At 47.5% G+C, this 22,047-nt stretch overlaps 1 protein-coding gene across 1 annotated transcript in view; it reads left to right on the forward strand.

Annotated features, from left to right (window-relative positions):
* The first annotated feature begins 53 nt into the window (after positions 1–53).
* The window catches only part of SLC25A47 (solute carrier family 25 member 47), a 28,797-nt gene continuing 6,803 nt past the window's right edge, over positions 54–22,047 (forward strand). The window contains exons 1-5 of the mRNA XM_080394627.1: positions 54–13,380; positions 19,807–19,850; positions 20,153–20,224; positions 20,493–20,675; positions 21,758–22,031. Of these exons, the coding sequence (XP_080250753.1) occupies positions 13,353–13,380; positions 19,807–19,850; positions 20,153–20,224; positions 20,493–20,675; positions 21,758–22,031 (601 nt within the window). The 5' untranslated portion in view covers positions 54–13,352. The remainder of the gene's footprint in view (positions 13,381–19,806; positions 19,851–20,152; positions 20,225–20,492; positions 20,676–21,757; positions 22,032–22,047) is intronic.

Here is a 22,047-nt window from a genome sequence, read left to right on the forward strand (position 1 = left end):
GGTCTCACGCCGCCAGGACTTTGGAGGGGGTGCCTGCTTTTAACGGGGGTGACATGCCTGTAGCACCTCTTCTGTGAGGAAAGGCTGAGCTGGGGGTGTTTAGCCTGGGGAAGAGAAGGCAGCGGGGAGACCTCACTGTGGCCGTTCGATACCTAAAGGGGACTTGTAACGATGGAGAGAGGCTTTTTACCGGGGCCTGTAGCGGCAGAACGAGGAGTAACCATTTAAATCAGAAGAGGGTAGGTTTAGATTAGGAGATAAGGAAGAAATTCCTCCCTGTGAGGGTGGTGAGGTGCTGGCACAGGTTGCCCAGCGAAGCTGTAGGTGCCCCATCCCTGGCAGTGCTCAAAGTCAGGCTGGATGGGGCTTTGAGCAACCTGGTCTAGTGGAAGGTGTCCCTGCCCATGGCAGGGGGTTGGAACTGAGTGAGCTTTAAGGTCCCTCCCAACCCAAACTATTCTGTGATTCTATAAGCAGAGTTCCCCACCCAGTGCTGTCCCAGAGGGGAGGAAGGGTTGCACCAGCAGATGTGAGCCCCGTGCTATACTGCTGCCCCCATGGCACAACTGGAAGTGCAGGGATGAGCCCCTGCTTCTGATGGTCAGGGCCACAGATGAGCAGCCTGCTGCCCCTGGGGCTTGGCAGAGCCCTGAACCTCAGCCTCATACATCACTGCTGCGCTTCACCCTGCAAAAGAAGCATCTCCTCTCCCCGCAGGCTTTTCTTTTTGGTATTCATTCTGCTTTCCTGCTAACATTACCTGGCTTCGAGGTGCCCTGATAACAGACCTTTTAAATGGGCAACTCGAGCTGCTGAGAGGTTCAGAAGGGAGCCCTGTTTAAGCTGCTTGTTACTCCTGCGGGCAGCGTCTGAGAAAGGGGAATACCAGTGGCTTAGAACAGTAAGTAACCTGTTTGAGTTTGCTTGGAGTAACACGATCTTCTTCAGGGCCTGCAAAGTCAATTTTCAGAGAGTAAATTCCAGAAGCAGCATGGAAAAGCAGTTGGATTTAATTTTTTTATTGCTTTCCATGATATGGCAGTCCTTTTCTAGGTGTCAAAGCTGAAAATAAAGCCGATAAAGTGAAATAGCATATAAAAAATCAAGCCAACTTTTACCTTCTGTGCAAAGAAAACACACAAACAACTGAACAAAGATAAGGATGCTTCCAAGGAGGTCCAAAATTACTAATACCACAGAACAAAACCTGTCCCAGATTTAACAGCTCTTGGACCATCATTACAATTAATAAGCAGATAAGGTGGAAATCCAAAGCTCTCAATGAATCCCTGACCTTTCCCGGGATCTTCCTTCAACCTAACACTCATTTGGGTTCCTTCTCATCTCTAAACACTGTCAAATGAAATCAAGCCCCCAGGTGTCTCCAGGATGCTCTGGATTCCCTGATTCACATACCTGTCCAACCTGGGGACAACCAGCTGGTGTTAGAGGGCAGGCAGGCAGGCTGGCCCTGCCCTGCATCGCAGCACTGGTGGCTTCGGGAGCTGCCTACTCCTGCTGTGCCACACACTGTCCTCCATCGGGGTCCTTAGACCTTATTGAACCCATACACCTGCAGCCAGTACTTGAGATCACACAGGAAACCCCGATCGGTCCTTTTTCCATAAACATTTTCTCCATGTGGAGGTGGAAGTGACTTTCTAGCAATGTTGTCCACTCTGGCATCCAGGAGAGGAACTGCAATCGTGCGCACAGCTCTGCAAGTGGAACTCCAGCTGTTATATGCATTCGCCTTGTAGCACAAGCCTTGGAAAGATCAGCTTGGCCTAAAAAGTTCCTGGGCAAAGTGTTTTTATTTTTTTATTCAAATCCTCTGTTCTCCCAGGCAACCTGCCTCAGAGAAATTACCTCCGCCACCAGAATTGTTTTGTAAGTTTAATGTTCACCCACAATGGGCAGGGAAAACATTTCCTCTCTGCAGGCATTTCTTAGGTTATCTGAAGATGGTTTCAATCTTAGTCTTTTCTTCTCTGAATTATATTGATCATTATCTTTTGACCTCTCGTTCTTCTTACCCTCCTCTTTCTTCAGTTGATCTGGCATTCCTTGAACTGACCCCTAAGGCTTTGCTGAGTGAGTAGTGGGAGATTACCTTCGGTATTCGCAGACAACACTCTTGTTCATGCACCTGAATATGAGATCAGATATTTGCAAAGGTCCTCACATAACATAACATAACATAACATAACATAACATAACATAACATAACATAGCATAGCATAGCATAGCACAGCACAGCACAGCATAGCATAGCATAGCATAGCACAGCACAGCATAGCATAGCATAGCATGATGTTATTCATTTATGGGCAGCCTGTGACACATGATGTGCCCCATACTCTTTTTAATAGATCACCTGTGTGCCACAACATTCCCTATCTTATACTTGCAGTTTCTTTCTACGTAGTCATTCCTAGCTGTCCATGCTAAATTGCTTTTTCCAGATTGTTTTTCTGGTTTGTCAAGATCACTTGAATTCTAATCTTGCTGTCCATGTTTGTGCAGCCCCTCCCAGGTTGCTGCAATCTCCAAAGGCCTGTCTTGTTCCTGCATGCTTGAGCTGTTACTAATAAGCTTTACTCAATGCTTCTGAGTGTTTTATTCAATGCTGCTTAGCCCCACGGAGCAGGCATGCCCCTCAAAGGGGACGGGGGATGGGGCGGGGACACATTATGTATTAGGGCAGAGAACATCAAGGACTTGTTGGTATAAAGTTTGAAATGTCGAGAGCTGCTTCCCTAAGGAGTGAGCATGGCTTTAGTCCCACTGGGGAGTTTTCCCTTTTGTTCATTTTTTCTTGCTTGGGGTTTTGTTTTGTTTTTGGTTCCAGTTACACTTGTGAGGCAACACTGTATGAACACAGAGGAGTTATTATGGTTGTGTGTGTGTGTGTGTCGGGGGGGCTGTGAGTCAGTATGGGCACTTATATTTGTGTATGGCTTCCATAGGAGCTTTGTGATAAAGGGAGGGAAGTTGTACAGCTCTTACAATGTGGTGGTATTACTTAGACTATTTTTGCCTATTGTCCAGGGCCTTAAGTGTGCAGTACAGTCACAGTTTTGGAGAGGAGAGCTAACCTGACACTCAGGGAAACCCTGATTTAATGGTTATCCTCTTCACTCAAGCTGTTTTTCTAGATAGTTCAAAAGCTGTGTCTGATCTTGTGTCTGCTTTGTTGATGTGTGATGCCTCCAGCTCAGAGCATGACTCAGACCTCTGTTGGGAGCTCTTGTGCCCTTCAGGCTCCATAGATTCAGCTCAGCTGTGAGTATTTTTCTTTTTATTCTGCTAAGGCAGATCCAAACATAACTTAGAACTGGCTGGGATGCATCCCCTGGAGAGCTGGAGCGAGGGGTTGTGCTTTTCCTGCTTTCTTCTTCTGTGGGAGTATTTAGCTTCCCTGCTGGATGGTGAAATGTGGCCTCATCAAACAGAGAAAGCAGAAAAGAAAGAGCTAACAGCAGCTTGAGAAACACAGAGTCTACCAGAATGTAGAGCAGCTGCACTGCCACGTGTCTGAGAGAAAAGGTTAGGTTTATAATTTAATGTTGTCCTTCAAAGACTCTCTTCCCTTTTTCCTGCTGTCTTTTAGGTCTGAATGGTGGCAATTCAGGTGGAAGAGGCTTTGCAGAAGATGCTGGATGGGTGAGGGAGCAGAGAAGGTTTCCCTTAATTCTTGTGGCAAGAAGTGACTCTGTTGGCTGTCTGCTGCCCTTGATGGTACCCAGGGAAGATCTGGAGAAGGTGAGCCTGAATGGAAACCTAGGAAATGGAAATGGGAGAGTAGGGAGGGGAACAGAATAAGACAGAGAGTAAAGAAACAGGAGAACAGAATTAACACTGCAGGTAAACGAAACATGAAGAGAGGGCAAAAGCAGAGTGAAGTAGGAAAGGACCAGAAATGTGGAGTTGTGATAAACTTGTAGGAATTCTGGTGGGCAATGACATGCAATAAAATACACATTGTTGACTCAGGTATTTCAAAATCTTTCTGTTTGCTTGTGAACTTGGCATCAACAATTGGCCATGTCCCACTAGACGTGTTCCCCTAGAATGTGGAGGGTGGTGGAACGGGGTGGTAGTGGTGGTTCCTCTTTGCTCCCCAGAGCTTCAGTGTGGCTTGGCCAGCTCTGTGGGTACCTGGCAGGAGAATTTCCTTTCACATAACCTTCTGCCCTTAGCCCTCTCCTTACCTTCTAAAGTAATGCACTGCTGCATCATCACAACTTCAACATTCATCACTTTACCTAGAAAGATGCGTCAGTTTCTCTTTTTATTTTGAGTTGGGTCTGGATTTTGAGCTTTCTAGCACCTACCTGGGCTCCCTGAAACACTCTTCAAAGACTCTTTGGGGCAGCAGCTCTCTCTGTGCCCTGTTTATGATGTGAACTCAGGCGGCATTTAGACCATGTGCATGCAGCCGTGTGAACCTGGCATTGACACTAACAAACTCTGCACGGAAAACCTTGCATTTTTTGGAGACTGTAATCCAGCACAACTAGGCTTGAAGATCAGCTAGCGCTTTACTGAATGGCTGGCCACCTAAACCAGCAACAAATAAATCCAAATAGTGAAAGCAGGTAAGTATTGGAATGCAATGTTAAGTACATAAGAAAAACTTACAAGCTGAGTTGCTCTGTGCAAGCACCCAATGTCTGAAAAAGAATCTTCTCCAGGTGAATTCACTGAGTACCTTTGTGTGGATTCGAGTAATTTGTTTTCTTAAACACTGTTGTATTCGTTACCCCACTTGTACTCATTGCCCCACTCGATGTTATGTTATTGAGCCAGCTCCTGAGGATTCAGCTGTGTTTGAAGACAAGAGCAGCTAAAGCATTATTCATAGGGGACTAGATGCCTTTATTATCCATTAACTTTATGACCTTGGGTGGCTTTAGGGTATTCTCTGACGTTATTATCCCACTGGCTTCAAAGGTAGTGTATATCAAATGTTGAAACTTCCCAGCCTGATAAAATCCCTTGATAAGACTGGTGTTTAAGCATGAAATGTAACGGATGCATTTGTACAAGAGTCAAGCACTGCTGAGACAGCTACCTTGCTTACAGACCTGCTGATGGGTAGGGGCTTTGTGAGCCCCCCAAACGTCCTGGTCAGGATCCCAGGATGGAAGATCCCCCCTGTTCCAAGGGAGATCACAGCAGGCAAACAATGTCTAAGCTAATGTCTGAGATGCTGAGCTTGTGAGAAGCAGAGACTGAGAGGTGCTGCAGGAAGGGAGTGGCTTAGTATGCTATCAGTTGTGAAGTGCCCTGAAAAGTTTGGTGTAGCTCCAACTTCCCATGCTTTATCCCAATAAAGTGGAAATATTTATTATTATCGGGAACACGTATCTTCTGGAAATCCTGACCCTCAACATTTTAAGCAGATCTGACATGCTTCTTCTGTTGTTTGTCTCAGCTTCTGCTCCATGTGGGACTGTGTGTGTGGAGGGGCATTTTAGTTTCAGTTACTAGTTTTAAATATACTGGTCTGTTGGAGAAGGCAAGAGGGAGAAGCATAACATGCACTTAAAACAGTCAGCAACATTTATGATCGCTGTGAGGAAGAATCCATCCCTGTTCATAGACAGTTGTCTTGTGCTTTGTTTGAAATAAAAATCCATAGCCAACCCCCTGGATGCTTCCCTGGAAGTAGATGAGAAACAAACAGACCAAAAAATCAGAAAAAGCTGCCTGCAGGCATTAGTCCGAAGTCCTTTCCTCAGCATTACCTTTGATTTCCAAGACCATATATACTTTGAGTTCTGTTAACTAAACTGATTAATCCTTTCCCTTTCTGTCATATTTCTTCTAAGCAGTCAGCAAGTAGGCTGGCAAGGGCAGACCTACACCCTCCCCCCCACCATGGTGGGTCTTTCCTTCTCTCTTAATAGGTCCCATCTTTATTCTCTGACCTGTGCTAGTACTATGATGGCATGTAAGACATGATAATTTTTTTTTTATGTATATTTGGGGAAGGAGCTGAGTCCAAAGTAATATATATAAAAATACATTTATATTTATATATATATATATATATATATATAAAATATGAAATATTATGAGGACTATGTCAGCCTATGTCCTCTTATGTTTGCTGCAGGTGGAGCGAGTTTCTTTGCTGCTAGCCTTGCTTGGGGAAGACCAGAAGACTTTGCATGTGCAGGCAGTTGGCGATATGGAGAGCAGGTCTCCAGCAGAACCCAAATGCTAAGCTATTTGGCAGCACAGTTTTAAGATGTCAGAGACCATGAAGAGGCACACTGAGATAAGAGGGTGGGCATTGAGTCCAGTATACCTGAATTAGCAACTGTCTACCAGACCAGCAGCTTTGCCCACCTCTCCCTAAGCACGTTACTCGGTCACTCAACACATATACTTGTGACTGGTAAGTGAGCAAAACCTGTTGTGAAATCATTCAGAAAAGGAAGATAAAAATTCAGTAGCCAGCATCTTTATAGTGTTTTTCCAGTCTGGATTTGCAGACAATATAACCTAAGCCTCAGGCTGTTTCTGTGGAGTGAAAACGTGCAGTTATGCCCATTTCATAGATAAGGAAACCGGTAAAACTGATTTGTCCCCGGGGAAACAGGAGGCAGAGCTAGGAGAACAGCCTCCTCTGCCTACCTCCTGTCTGTTTTTAAGCCACTTCATTCTTACAGGAACATTTCTGTGAAGCAAATGGTTTTTCGCTGCCAACAACTATACAAATACACTTTCAACACCATGTACTTGAAATCCACTGGCACAGTTTGTATCCACATGCAGTCAACGACTGGGAGACCAGGTCTCCAGCTGAATCTAAATGCTAAGTTATTCAACAGTGAAGGCACACAGTATGATGCACCAGTCAGTAATGAATGAGGAGAGAGCACCAAAAAAAGCAGGAATATGTTCTGAGGCAATGCCACTAAGGTTTATGTACATATTTTTAATATCTTGGGCTGTCTTCAAGGCAGCTTCCTTCTAGGTCATATGTGGGCTTCCAGCTGTCATGTGAAATATGTTTGTTGTTGCATTAGTTCTACAGAAAAGGCACTGCTTTCTTAGAAACTGAAAGAACAGGCATGGCAGAATGACTAATGCCTTTGCAGAAACTTCCCAAGGACTCTGCGAGATGGGTGCTCAGATGGCTCCTGAACTAATGCCAGGGGAAAGACAAGAGTGGTAAGTGAGGCTGTGAACTTCATATGATATTCAGAGACTGGTACTGCTAGTACTGGTGTCTGGGTATTCTTCACTAATGCTGGGGGTGCTCCTGAAAAAGCTATGGAAGCTTCTGGTTTAAACCTCAATTTTTCTCCAGCTTGAGCCAGTAGGAAAAGTCAAGTTAATGCTGGCGGCACAGGATTGAACACTTGCTGATGAAATAGGCTGTATTTCCACTAGGATAGTGCACACTGCTTACCGTTTTATGGCAGAGATCCCTGAATAAGTACTGTCCAACTAGAACTGGGTATCAGCAGCTCTTTGCCCCCCAGCAATATGGGGATCTTCTCTGGCATTAAACTTGCTTTGTAGCAGAATTTTTAAGGGAGATGCTTTGGTTTTGCTTGAATGCAGTAATTAATTCAGTGTAATTTCATTTGGTTTCCACTTCTGCAGGACAAAAAGTCTTGCATTCTTTTGTATATATCCCCTCTTAGCATAAGCTCCTAATAATGCTGGTATTTAGAAAAGGTTCTCTTTTCTGAACTCATTGGTGCCAGCATTGCCAGTCAAGTATAACAATCTTTCCCACATGATTTTAGCAGCTGATATCAAGGTCCTAAATAATAATGCTTTATAGTCCTAGAGCTGCATTTTCTTCCAAATTTTCAAGTAGCTCTGGGGTTGGTTGTTAAATCACATCAAATCAGCTAGTTTCCAAGGGAATAAAGACTGTCGATTAGTCAAAATGATGTAGCATCTCATACATTTTTCATTAGTGCACGGCAGAGATCTGAGGGAGACAGTTTGAGAATATTGGAGAAAAGGATGCAGAGGCATAGACCAGAGAGAGCACTGGTACTGCAACAGCATCATCAATGGATTTGGGGCTTGGCACTGTTCCTACCACAACAGCGATGTTTTACTGCCTAACAGCTGTACTACCCCTGCTGAAAAGGTCGAGGGTTGTACATTAATATCATCATGACAAATAAAGAGTACATTATTGCTTGGTGGGGAAGAAGAGGCTGGGAAGGTGAGTGCCTGCCTCCGCTCCTGGCTCTTTAAGCCTGTTGCCAGGTCATTGACTACATCTTCCGTTCATTACAGTGCAGAAAACATGCAAGAGGTTGGAAAGAAGCTCCGAGTGCAATTAGGAAGTCAGTAACAGGCCTGACATCCCCTCCCTCCATCACAGCCAGGAGTCCTTCCAAAGTGCTAGCAGCGTCAGCTGGCATAAAATCCCTTCCCAGAGCTGACCGTGGTGGTGCACTATCACATTTCCCCTTTCTTATTGTAATGATCGGGATCTGGGGGGGAAGATTTGTGTAGCACTTTAAAAGAACCATGAGAGCAATGCCATTTTTAATATGTGCATTTTTTCACATGGGTGTTTGTGTAGAATGGTGCTAATGTTGCTTCTTCCACCTTTCCCCATGATTTACTCCTGAACAGAGAGACTTGTGGCTCTCTGAGAAGTGCCTGAATCCTTGCAGTGACTCCAGGGCAGCGAACATGCAGCACACCAGTTGTGCTGATGAGATTAGGTATAGGGAGATTGAGTGACTTGCCCGAAGCCAGAAAATACGTGTCATTTCTTAAATAACCACAATCATCTTCAGTCCACTTAGAAATATTCTATTTCCCTTTCCCTTGGAAATGTGTGTAGAAACATTGCAACCTTTTATCAGCCTTCCAGAGGTGAAATCACTGATCACTTATACCTGGCTAAAAGTGGTGCAGTTGCCAATGCTCAGAGTGGTTTCCTTACTGGTTTTGTTTGTTTTGCTGTGAAATTCCTGCGGCAAACGTTTGAGTCCTTGGAATTATTGTTTTTTCATTAGTACCTGAGATAAAGGACAGTGAGACACTTTGATTTGAAAATCGGTAACACAGCTGGAGCCAGGAGGTTCCACCCCCCTTTCCACCCACCACCAGGCGAGCCAAGCACCAGGCTCTGCTGGCTCAGCATTGCTGGTGTCACTCTTCCCTCTTCTGCAATGTGCAAACAGCCCGGTGACGTAGCAGAGTAATTGTTTGAACAGCTTCTTCAGTCAAGGATTTTTCCGAAATAAATCGGACGGGAATTGATGGATATGCATGCATATGTGATATGGCGTAGCATGAAGGGAATAGAAAATGCAGCATATTATGGTAGGAAACGAGGCAGGAGCATTTTCTCAGCAAATCCGGCTTGATGAGCTAGCAGGTGGTTGCTAGGTCAAGAGGTCTGGCTTCGCTTATGCTTTGCAGGACTGCTGGGGTTGGTAATGTCTTGGGAGTAAGCTGTGAGAGGAGAGGGGTAAAGGGACACCCCTACTTTTTTGTCTCACCTTAAAGATGTTATTTAACATTGATTACCTACCTAAAGTCTCCTTCTCCACCTTCCCTTTTGCTCCATACACTTGTACCAGTCTGCTAACCCTGCTGCTGCTTTGGCTGTAGAGCAATTCTCTGCCTGGGTTTCAGACAGCCGCCTCCTCCTGTGAAGTAAATGGAGTGTTTCATCCATCACGCGCTGTGCAAAATTAAAGGCCTTCCTCTTTTTTTCTATCAGTTAGTTTCACAACTTCCTGCAGACTGCATCATACCGTTAGATCTCTCTTTTAATCTGACAGCACCTTTCATGCTCTGCTCCCTCAAAATTCCCTGTGAAATTCATCCGTTTTGAATAAATCACTCTTAAACAGGTTGCTTCTGGAGGAAAGGACTTGTGAGTTATTTCTAGTGGGGTACTATCTCTTGTGGAGGCTCAAGGCATGCATTTTGTGTGCCATTTCCCAGGGCAGGCTTTGAGAAGATCCCCTGGGGTGAGACCAGAGGTGTGGACCATGGCGTGTCTTTGCAAGCTGGACTAGCAGACACCTCTGTCAGCCCTTGGACATTGTGCCAGAGGGTAACAGGAATGGCTCATATTTGAACTTGAAGATCTTCCTGTCTGTTCAAGATTTCTTTGGGTGTGGATTTTTTGGGCTGTCTCTGTTGACCTGTGGCATTGTGGGGGCTGGATGTTTCTAATTGGGCGTGAGTGTTTCTAATGAGGCTGGTATCTGAGACATGGTATGTCTCTAAAACCTGGGCGGGAGGGGTTGAAGGAGGAAGCTCCTTCAGCAAGGTGCGAAGAACAGTGAGACCTCCAGTACTCTGAGTCTCTAGGAGGACTCCCGGTAAGGGAGGCTGAATTGCTGCCCTGAGGATCACTCTCTTTACTGGGGAGTTGGTCTGTACTGTTAGGGGTGTTCCAGCAAGGAACAGTAAACACAGTACCACAGGTTTCATTTCACAGCTGGGGTTTCCTCCACGCCGAATGAACCCTTCCTCCGTACTTGCTCATGTGTGAACACTTCAACACTTGCATGGGGCTCCTCTTCCAGAAGACTCTGCCCTCCCTGCCATCACGTGCCGGCCCAGCTGAGGGGGTCACAGCCAGCTGATGAGCGTGACAGTGGGTGCTATTTGCCTCTAAGTCCTGGCCAGAGACTGGGAGCAAAGGAATGGAGGCTACAGCTGTGGCAACGGTGTTTGCCTGGGGCTTGTGTTACTCTGCTAAGCCCCTGTGGAGGCGAACCTCCCTGAAGGAGTTGTGTGCATGCATTCCTGCACAGCTGGCTGCCCCTAGCAACACCTTCACGGGACAAGGAGAAACATGTCAACCCCCCAAATATTCTTCTTTCAGATGAGCGCCTTCTGAATGGCCTCTGTTTGCATAGCAATTCCAGTGAAGTGGAAAATGTGACTTCTCCCAGTATACCTCATCAAAGTGACTGAAACCATTATCAGAAGGTTATCGGGACGCTTGAATCTGGAATCAGCTTTGTGCTATATAAAGCAAACTAACATTTTGATAGAAGCTTTGGTGTCAATGAAGGTTAAAATAATAAAAAAGGGTTTGTTTTCTGTTGCAAAGGGAAGGTTTTTAGATTTTTTGGTTTTATTTTTCACAATCTGAGAAGGTTTCATGAGGAAGATTCCTTTTAAGCTGTTCAGCTCTGCTAAAGAAGGTAGAAATTTTCCTTGGTCTTGTGACATTTCATGGGAAATACTTAGTAATCCTGACACTTCAGTCAGCAAGTGTGACATGCCAGCTAGTCTCTTACTTTCTTGCTGATAGCGCATCAGTCACTGCAATACACAGAAAAAATCCCCCCTGACATGACACTCCCAGCCATGTGATGGGAGGGGAGGCACGATGACACTTTCCTATTGGGAATATAATGAATTTCTTCACTTTGCCTGGAAGCAGGTCCCAGGAAAGCAGTATTAAACAGTGGTGCCTAAACAGCGGTCCCGAAGGCAGCAGCAACTGCTGCAGCAGGGGCTGGGGTGGCCTGGCAGGATTCCTGCAGGAACCAGGAGGCTGTAGGCTCCCCGGCTGCCCCTCCGCAGAGGACTGTGTCCTTTTCCCCATGTGTCACCGACTCCTCAGGTCCCACACCTGGTCCTGCTGCTGGAGGGGGCCTGCAAGGGCAGCAGCTGGGAATGGCTGGTGGGAGAAGTGGGAGCAGCACCTTTCCCTGCACTTGGCACCAACGGGCTGCTGACGAACCGTTAATAGCCCCTGTATGGTCAGCAGGTGTAGCAAGGAAGGGCTACTGAATAACCCGGTGTGTTTTAGCAGCTACATTGTTAACTCTCTAGATAATATTTTACTTCTGGTTTTAAGTTTTTGCTGTCCTTGCAGGATGTTATGCTGGATTAAACTGTTCTCTCCAGCACAGAAGGTGTTCAGGGAAGGACATGTAAGAAATTTGGGAAGCAGATTACCAAAAATACTTTAATTTTCAGTTCCTAGAAACTCTGAGCCCTCACAGTGAGCTGTGCTATATATCAGCGACCCACCAGCCCATCCAAAATACACACTTCAGTGAGAAATAGGTTCTTTTGAAATGTGCAGGGGACAGCACTGGGGATTAAAGTCCTCAGCTTTCCCGTGAAGCTGACCTAGGGGGGCAGCAGCCGTGAAATTTTCTTTTCTATTTGCTGCCAATGTGCCTTGGCTCTGACCTGGGGAAACCTCTTCAAGAGGAGTACAATTCAGGTCACGACTTGGCAAGCCCTTTATTGCATCAGGACTTCGGTTTCCAGGTTCACTCTGGGCAAAACCTGACCTCTCCTGCGTAGATGTGGCAGCCCTGTTGTGCAAAAATAGGCAACATGGCATTTTCTTGAGCTCTTGGTTCCCCTTGACCATCAGGTCTCTCTCTGTGCTTTGCTGTTTCCCCTGCTGAGGAACCAGTCACCACCCTGTGCTGGGTGTAAATTAGGAAGAAAAAAATTAGGTGCTGGACCAGCCTCCTGGCAAAATCTATCTCCCATCTCCCCTGCAGGGCAAAATGCTGGAGTATGGGCAACAGCAATCATGATTCCTGCTCCACCACTTAACTCAGCAAGGAGCTGACACTGGAAACTGGGTTGGGAGATTAAGCAAGAAGTGAAGGAGCAGAGCTCCTCCAGGGGCTGGGAAAACTATGCTGTGGTCTGAAAGGGAAGCAAATGCTTTGTATGCGGTTGCACTCAGTTCTGGGCTTCACCACCTGTATACACAATGAACAGGTAATAATCTGTGGGGAGCTGGGTAGAGGTTGAGAGTCAGGTGTGTGGGTTAGGAAAGCCGAGAAAAATTCCTTGGGAAGGGCACAAGGAATTTTTCTTGGTGGGAAGGGGGTCTCCTCCATCAGAAAGAGAAAGGGTGGGCTGGGATGGGGGGAGGAGGAGGAGGCATCTCATGCACAGCCACCCACACTGTTTCACTGTGGCACAGGGCAGGAGTGTCCTCTGCAAACAGGTGTGCAAGGCTGGCTTCTGGGCTTAGTAAGTACAACGGGGAATGGCCCCTTCACGGCCAGCGTTACCCCGCAAGGCACCCCCTCATGATTTTCTAAGCAGAAGGGCACTGGGCACAGCGGCTTTAGTGCAGCGTTGCAGGGCTTCATGGGATTACTTATTCACTGTGTTCCTGGAACGGCTCCAGGCTTCCAGTCTCTGCCTCTAGCGCACAATTCGTCAAGTATCCACAAGACTCACAATCCTGAAACAAGAGAAGACAGTGGGAAGGGGATTCATATTGCAAATCACAGTCCCTGAAGGACCTGCAGGGTTCTGGAACGACCAAATCGGTATCCTCCCTTCTTCTACCTCCCTAACACTTAATCAGGGTAATTAAGGCAGCAGACTCAGTCTGGATGGATTTCATTGCCGGGGCCATTGGAGGTAAATACATGAAGTAGTGCTTGTTGATCAAAGCAGGTTGCTGTGTTTCCTTCTTTTTCAGCTAATGGGCAGCTCTCAACGGCACAGCTGAGAGTCTTTTGGTGGGGACTGCTCGTTAAAAGTGCATTCTTCTTTATTAAATGGAAAATATCACCAGGGCAGGTTCACAGAGCTCCTGGAGAGGCACTGCTGAGGTCATTGCTCTGCAATCTCCTCCAGTCTAATTGCAGCGGGACAGGGTGAGACTCTGATAGGAAGAGACCAAGTGGGGTACGTTGTGCGCAGATACAAGCAGGCAAGTATTGCCTGGACAGCAGAACCTCCTGTGTCGGGTGCCTGGGGGTCCTGGCAGCCTGTCGGGTGGTGGTTTTGGAGGGCTGGGGATGTCATTTGTGAGACAAGAGGGGTGGAAGCACAGCTTCGTTGCAGTGAAGATCTGTATGAAGGACCTTTGCATTATCTTAGGTTAAGATGCATTTGCAGTTGTGATGGTAATTTCAGTGCAGGCATGCTGTGTAGCAGGCTTTGATCTGGGAGAAAGTAGGTTAGCCATACATAAAAAAAGTGAAAGGAGAAAAGTGTGATTTAATTCTAAATATTTTTAAAGCATGTACGACTTAATCTCAGATTTGTTTTAACCAACAAAATGTAGCCACTGGTCTCATTTATTTTCTGAAATCTTGTTGGATTTAACAGAGTATTAAATATCAAGAGAAGGGCCTTGGGGTCACTGCTGACAGAAAAGCCAGGTAAACCTGCCAGATGGCTAAGACACACATCCCAAGCCTGCATGTCAGGTCTCAATCTGAGATCTGCTGAAACTTGGCAGTTTCCCTCACCAGGAGCAGCCTGTGGTCCTGGTGCAGATGTGCATTTCCTGGGAAGGACCACAATAAGTTTTACCCTGCACCCCCTTATTGCTTATCACCCAAAGCGTGCCAGTGGGGCGATGCTTGGCATCTCAGTGGCATCCAGCCCTGGAGGTGCCTGTTCTTTGGGGTGATGGCCTTCCTGGGGTGCTGGGGGACCCTGCTCAGGAAGGACCTTTAATGAGACAGGTGGGATATAACCAGCCCCTCCACGAGAGCTTGCCTTTCTCCTCCTCTTTCCTTACCGGATTCAGAGGACCCAGTGGAGATGGAAGCCCTTTGTTGGGGCTTGGAATGGGATGTCCATCCCAGAGGGATTTACCAGAACTCTGAGACTTCATGTTAATGGTGAGACAGCAATGATTGCATTCATCCTTGGACTCCTTTGCTTGTGTTGGCACAGTCAGAGCTGGGCCACTTAAGGTCAAACTTCTTTAGCAAGGGAACATAGAGAGCTGAAAACACACTTTCAGAGTGGTCATTCACTTCGGCATTCTGCCCCTGCTCCCATGCAAAGCCGTGGTTTGTGCAGTGCCCCCCTGTGTGGGCATCAGCATCCTGTGCTACCTGACCATTCACCAAGCATCTCCCTGGAAACAGGCTCAGCCTGGGAGGATGCAGGCTAGGGAGCTCCAGCTGGGACCAGAAATGTCTTTGTTTAGTTTAAGACACTGCACTTGGGTCACAACAGCCCCACGCAACACTACCAGCCTGGGGCAGAGTGGCTGGAGAGCTGCCTGGAAGAAAAGGACCTGGGGTGTTGGTCGACAGCCAAACATGAGCCAGCACCGTGCCCAGGTGGCCAAGGTGGCCAACAGCATCCTGGCTTGTATCCAAAGAGTGTGGCCAGCAGGACCAGGGCAGTGACCGTCCCCCCTGTGCTGGGCACTGGTGAGGCCGCACCTGAAATCCTGTGTCCAGGTTTGAGTCCCTCGCTACAAGAGGGACACAGGTCCTGGGGCGTGTCCAGGGAAGGGCAAGGAAGCCCATGAAGGGTCTGGAGCACAAGTCTTATGAGGAGCAGCTGAGGGAACTGGGGCTGTTTAGCCTGGAGAGGAGGAGGCTCAGGGGGGACCTTATCGCTCTCTACAACTACCTGACGGGGGTTATAGTGAGGTGGGTTCAGTCTCTTCTAGACAGCAATAGGGCGAGATGAAATGGCCTCAAGTTACATTAGGGCAGGTTTAGATTGGATATTAGGAAAAAATATTCACTGAAAGAGTTGTCAAATGCTGGCACGGGCTGCCCAGGGAGGTGGTAGAACCACCATCCCTGGAGGTGTTTAAGAAACACATAGATATGGTGCTTTAGGGAGATGTTTTAGTGATGGACTTGGCAGTCTTGGACTTGATGATCTCGAAGTTTTTTTCCAACTTAAATGATTCTATGATTCTGTGATTCTATATGACACTCCACTGACCTCGGGGTGTCAGAGAACAAGATTTTCCATCCTGTCATCCGTGTCCAGCTCAGGGTTTTCTAAGAGGGGTAATGCAACCTTTCACTGGCAGGCAGAGGTGTTTCCCTGCTGGGAGCTGGCACACAGACATGTGCAAGGTACCTGGGTAGGGCTTCAGGGCCATGGTCCCTACCCTGACATGGGAGAGCTTCCAGGGGTGGGACAGCTTCACTGCAAGAACTGGGATGGTTTTGGTGCTGAGCTTATTTCATGGCTTATGTTTGTTAGAGCTGAAGCAGTTTTTGTGTTCCTAAGGGGGCTACAAACCCAGCTGGAAATGCATCAAACAACTCAAGAGCCAACACAGATAATACCAGAGCTTCTGTTTAGTAAATTACATTTTTGTCACTTTCATCTGTTTTCAGAATGTTTTGGAGAAAGCATGGCTTAAGCACCTCTGAAAAACCGCAGAGATGCTGCTCTTTTGAATCCCATGTAATGATCCAAACTGGCTCAGGCACCTGCACAAACATTGTGCATTTCCTCAGCTTCTGTCCCTTCTGTGGCCACAGGACAAGCTCAGCATCTTCAGCCCAGGAAACTGTGACCTGCCGACTGACTGACTGACTCCAGATGGAAAAAATATGAGAGAAACATGCATAGTGACTGTGGAGACTTCCAGTAACCACCAAACGGGCTCGATGTTGTGGAAAGCAGCTCATCTGTAAGGATGTCCTTCCCGGCCAATAAAACTAAGCAGGAGGTTGGATTAGAGACCTCCTGAGGGCCCTTCCAACTTGAATGTTCCTCTGACCCCATATGTGTTTTCTAGCCCTGCTATGGCAGCAGCCTGGGCCACGGCAGGGGTCAGTCAGGCAGTGATGATTAGGGCTGTGGATGACTAGGGGATGACTTGACTCATGGCAGTCATAAAGATTTGGGAAGGGGAAGCTGAGGTTCACCCAGCAGTGGTAGAGCAGCAGGGTCTGCAGCACGCCTGGGCTTCTCCACATCCTGCTGGAAGGTTACACACAGTCACATGCAGCCCAAGAGTAGATAAAATAGTCCACCTACGGAGGGAACATGCTGTCTCCTGATTCTTACAGTTGAACAGCTCCTGCTGGCCGCTGCCAGGGTCACGTTACTGGATGGAGTTCAGCTTGTTCTGGGTATGGGGCACTTACGTTCCCGACTCCTCACAAAACTAAGGTCTTTGGAAGCTGCTGTCTGCCCATCCAGTGTATGGACCATGATCCCGGCTTCTCCCTGGGGCTCTCAGGAGCTGTGGTCAAAGTGGCCTGGCTCGTGAAGAGACTGTGAGTAATCCCGTTCTGGACCTGCACTCTGTGTGCGCAGAGGATGCCACAACCTCTGCACAATACCTGAGAACATTTCAGATGAAGTAGGCATAAAAAATGGTTTGCTAAACCTAAACAAGATAATTCACCCGACTTTGCTATTTATTTTTGTCTCAGCTGGTGCGTGTTACTCAGTGGCAGTCCCACAGGAACCCTCTCCTGTATGCATGCTATATATTGCTGGCCTTGTTTGATTCTGCTGTGCAAATAGGGCATGTGTGGGTCATGCTATCTTTGTCCCAGGCTATTTATATTGTGTGACATTGTGCAGAACCCTTCTTCCTTGGCCTTTGATAGACTTGGCTGAGCTCCTCAACTCTGACAACTGCTCGGAGTCCTTTGGCTCCTAAGGAGCACAGTTCATGTCAGGCTGTTGTTGTTTGGAGGCTTGGGGGACTCACATCTCCCCTTTGGTGGGAAAAGTGAAAAATGTATAGTCTCCTCCCAAGTGGAGGTGTTTGACCCTTGCTGGAACCAAGTTGACTGGGAGCTCTTAGGACCGAGAAGCAATGGGAAATATGTTGGTGTGGGAGAAACCTGCTTTATTTTGTCTGTGATGCTGCTGTCTCTGCATCTTGATGTGTGAACAGGGCAATTTCTCCAGAAGGGAGGACACTTCTTGTCAAACACTGACAGAAGCCAGCCTTGGTACCTGATGTGCACGAGCCAAGGCTCCTAGTGTCCCGAGCTGGTGGAGCAAGCCAGAGCTCAGCTGTGCAAGGCACGCAGTACCCCGGCATCGCTGGTGCCTGGTCAGCCCGTGGCCACTGCCTCTAAGGTTCGGGGAGTCTGAGACCAATGCGATGCCAAATCTTCCCGGGCTTGGGCCAGGGAGGCCCTCTGAAGTCAGCACTGTCATGCTGACATTGACTTATGTGCTGCTCTTCCCTGGCTGGCAGGGTCCGTGTTTGCAGTCTGCCTCTGGCTGATGGCTGGGAATCTGGGACAGCGTGGCTGCCCCCGGGTGACTTTTTCTGTTGTCAGTCTCTGCTTGGGCCAGAGGTATTGCTCCTTCAAGCCATATTAGTCTGCATGTGTATTCTCCGTTACCATGTCTCTTCCAGTCTTATCTCACTTTGGTTTTGAAATACAGAAGGTGGCTTCTTGGCCCATTTTTCACCTTCATTGTTATTTATCTGGTAGCAGACTTAATAGAGATTTTTGAAGGACAAACTCCATTTTTCTGCAAGCAAGTTGCTGTTGGCTGTTTTCTTCTGAGTAATGCACTTTGAGATTGTCTCCCAGTGAGTGGCTCGCACCAGCAGCTGCTGCTTTTTTCCAAAATGTAGTAGAGCTTTCCAGAGCTCCCAAGCAGCCATGTAATCACAGGTGAACATGCCTAGTGAAATGACCACATCAACTAATACAATTCTAAGCATCTTGCGTTTCATTTTTTTTTTAAAGAAGGACTCAACGAGAAGCAGTTTGCAACCTGTGAGCCACCAGACATGAATTGTATCTATGACTACCTGGATCCCTGAAAGGCTCATCCAGCACTTTTATGAACTTGATCTCTGTCTAAATAACTCAGCTGGATACAGCTCCATCACGCCCCAGCCCGATTTCCTCTCAGATGACATGGCAGCTGATGCAGAGGAGATCAGCTGGTCAGCCCCTCTGTCATCTGTTGTATCTGCCAACAGATGCATTTAGATCAAAGCTGAGAGATGTGAGGTAAAGGCAGGGACGGTGGGTGATCTGTTTGTTACTGTGATCAAGAGAAGTCAGTGCTGGAACTCTTTTGCTCCCTTATCTGCCAGTGGCTACTTAACTCCAGTGGCTACTTGAAGGTCTCAAAATGAGCCTGGGTGTCGACAGAGGATTGAGACAGCCCTGCAGTGCACTGGAGCTGCTGTCACTGCTGCGGCAGGGCGTTGTGGCCGACCGGTGCGTGGGGCACGCTGGCTGTGCACACGCCCGGCACTGATCCCTCACCACCCCTCACCCGCTGAGCCCCGTGCGGTGCAGGGCAGGTGGTCTCATCGCCCAGCAGTGCCACGGCCGGTGCTGTGCCCCAGCATCACGCCAGCCTGCCAGGGCACCAAGCTCCTCGCTCAGCTTTGGCAGCAGCATTTGGTGCATGTAGGTAGGAGGTGCACTGCAGAGGCTTAGTCCAGCATGGTGCTGTGGACCCCGATGAATTCCTTGCCTATGGCTACAGATGTGCTTTGTAAGCTGCAGCCAGGGCATGCCCAGTCCATGGCGTGCAGGAGGCAGCAGGACTACCTCTCCTGTCTTCAAGAGAAATTGCTGTAACACATGAGGACTATCCCTCTGTTATAGATGTCCTTGTGACCGCTGCTTTTATTCCTCAGTAATTCTAAGTCAATCATGGAGGACCAGAATTGCTTCAGAGACCCTCTTGTGTGAGTGGGAATGCTCTGCACCTCACATGAGGGTACTTGGTCATAGTCCGAAGATGCTTTACTGCCTAAGCTGAGAGGTAGAACGAAAACACTCTGGTATCATACAAGTCATCCCTCCAACCTTCCTGCAGCAGTGCTCTCAGTGTTTCTCCCAGTCCTGGCTTGCACTGTGGTGTTATTCCTCCTGAGAAGTTTCCCATGGTACTTGGATTCATCCTCTGAGTGCACCTTGGTCACGCAGATAAATCTGCACATTTTACTCTGTCATGCTTGGCTCAAATGTCACTGCTGGAGCTCGAGAGAGGTCTGATGCCAAGCACAGCACAGCTCCAAAGTTACATTTTTCTGCCGTTCCCCTAACGCCTTCCTGTGATGGGGGAAAATGGTCTGTTGTGACATGTGCTGTTAACCATCTCTAATATGCTCTGTTTCAGGTGGTCTAAGCACAGCAGTGGGTTATCCGCTGGACACAGTGAAGGTACCTGTTGGAGCTTTATTTCCTGACTTCAGACTGAAAACAAACAGGCCCTTTAGCTTTCCCTGTTTTAGAAAACTAGCCCTGTGACGGTACTTTAATCTTTGTTACATCAACCTATTTCACTTCAATTGGTTGTGTAGCTTTCTCTTTTTTTTTTTTTTTTTTTTTTTTAAAAAAAAAAGTAAATTGTTTGGTGATGCTATTTTATGGCTAATTATCTGTTTGCCCTTATGGCATTTGTTGATTTATATTTTTTTTTTCAATCTACTATCTGCGTTTTAAAATTGCCACTGTATTCCTAGGTGAGAATTCAGACTGAGAGGCATTACAATGGGATTTGGCACTGCATTCAGGAAACGTACAGGACAGAAAAAGTAGGTACCTCTCAGAAGAATTGCTGATACCAGTTATGGATGCCTTGTTTCGGAGAAGCAGAACTGCCTCTGTCGGTTTGGGGAGGGTGGGCAGCAGTTACATACAACCATTTGTTGGGAGAAGGGTGAGGATGACATTTAGTTTTGTTGATGAGCTGTAAGACGGAATTAAGTATTGGCTCAGTAATGTATGGCCAGTGTTTTCAAGCACATGCTTTCCCATGACATTCCCTCTTAAAAATGTTCTTTTTCCTCTGTTTCCAACTAGGTTTGGGGATTTTACAAAGGCATGTCTGCATCAGTCCTTACGGTATCGCTGATTTCTTCTGTTTCATTTGGCACATACAAAAACTTCCTTTGGACCATCTGCAAGCTGCGATACGGGGCTGCAGAAGCAAAGCCATCCAAGCTGGACGTTTCTTTGGCAGGAGGTGCTGCTGGTGCTGTCCGGGTATGTAAACAGCCGAAAGGGAAAGCACAGGAGCTCTTGTTCACAAACATAGGAGGCTGGAAAAGCAGTTGATGTTTTCTGTCTGGGAGGCCACAAGGGAGCTTGCACCAAGCCCAGTTTGTTTTCACAGGGTGGGTCATGCTCTGCCCATGCTGCCCCCTCGCTGGTCGGCTCTGTGGCATGGCTGAGTCCTGCTGGGCAGCTCGTGCTGGGTTTGGTTTAGAGTGCCGAAACACTTAAGAACAGACTATTAAGAATGACATAGACCTTGGCAGCAAACATAGAAAAAGGAAGAAAAAACAACGCGGGCAGCCAACTTTCCAAGTGGCTCTGACGGCATGTTTATGTAAGAAAGACGTACCTCCGTGTGTTACAGGCCAGTGTTCTGACAGTGGCTGGAGAAACGGGCAGCGCACAGCGCTGCCTTGTAAGGACCCAGAACTCCACAGGACATCACTGAGCAGTGATGCTGCCTGGCAGACAGGCATGATCCCCGCACAGGTTGGTGAGGCGGAATCCAGGACCAGTTTCCCATAAGCAGATGGAGGGATCTCTGTGAACATCTGCAGGCGCTGCAAACACGGCGGAGCTCACCCCAGCATCCTGATGGCGTGCTGGGCAGAAATGCGTGCCCAGTCACAGGCAATCCTCTTACAGAGCAGTCCAGATGGTCAGGTTTCTAGGTGTTTCCTAGCAGGCAACGACTCTGCTTAGCACAGGTGGAGGTTTTTTAGTCTTTATAGCATTGGTTCGAAATACACGTACAAACAAGAGCCCTGATATATGGTACCCTATAGCTGAGGACATCCCTTTTTCATGCCTATCTGGTTTAACAAGTTGTTACAGGTATTTCATGTCCTCTGTTGACTTCTGCCTTGCCTTCCACTCTGCACAGTGCAGCTTGCATACATGTCTTGCCACTGCTGGGTGGGATTTAGGACAGACAGAGGGGAGAAGGCTGGAACTTGCTGGCTTCCAGCAATATTATTGCCTGGAAAGGTGGGAGACAAGGAACTTGCAGGAGGGGGATCAAAACAGTGTTTAAATATGAAGAGTTAAAATCTCATCCTCTGATGTTACAGGTTGTGTTGATGGCCCCTAGTGAAGTAGCTAAAGTTCGCATGCAGACTCAGAGGAACCCACATCCCTCCATTGCATCTCCCCAGCCTGTTTCCAAGCCAAAGTACCAAGGATCTCTGCACTGTCTGAAGGTGATTGCCAAGGAGGAAGGTTTTGGGGGTCTCTACAAGGGCTGCTCTGCATTACTCTGCAGGGATTGCGCTTCTTCTGCAATATATTTCCTTACCTATTCTGCTCTGTGTGACTGGCTCACACCAGCTGGCAAAAATAAACCAGGTAGGTATTGGAAAGC

This window comes from Falco punctatus (assembly GCF_963210335.1).
Source record: "Falco punctatus genome assembly, chromosome: 7".
NCBI classification, from domain to species: domain Eukaryota; kingdom Metazoa; phylum Chordata; class Aves; order Falconiformes; family Falconidae; genus Falco; species Falco punctatus.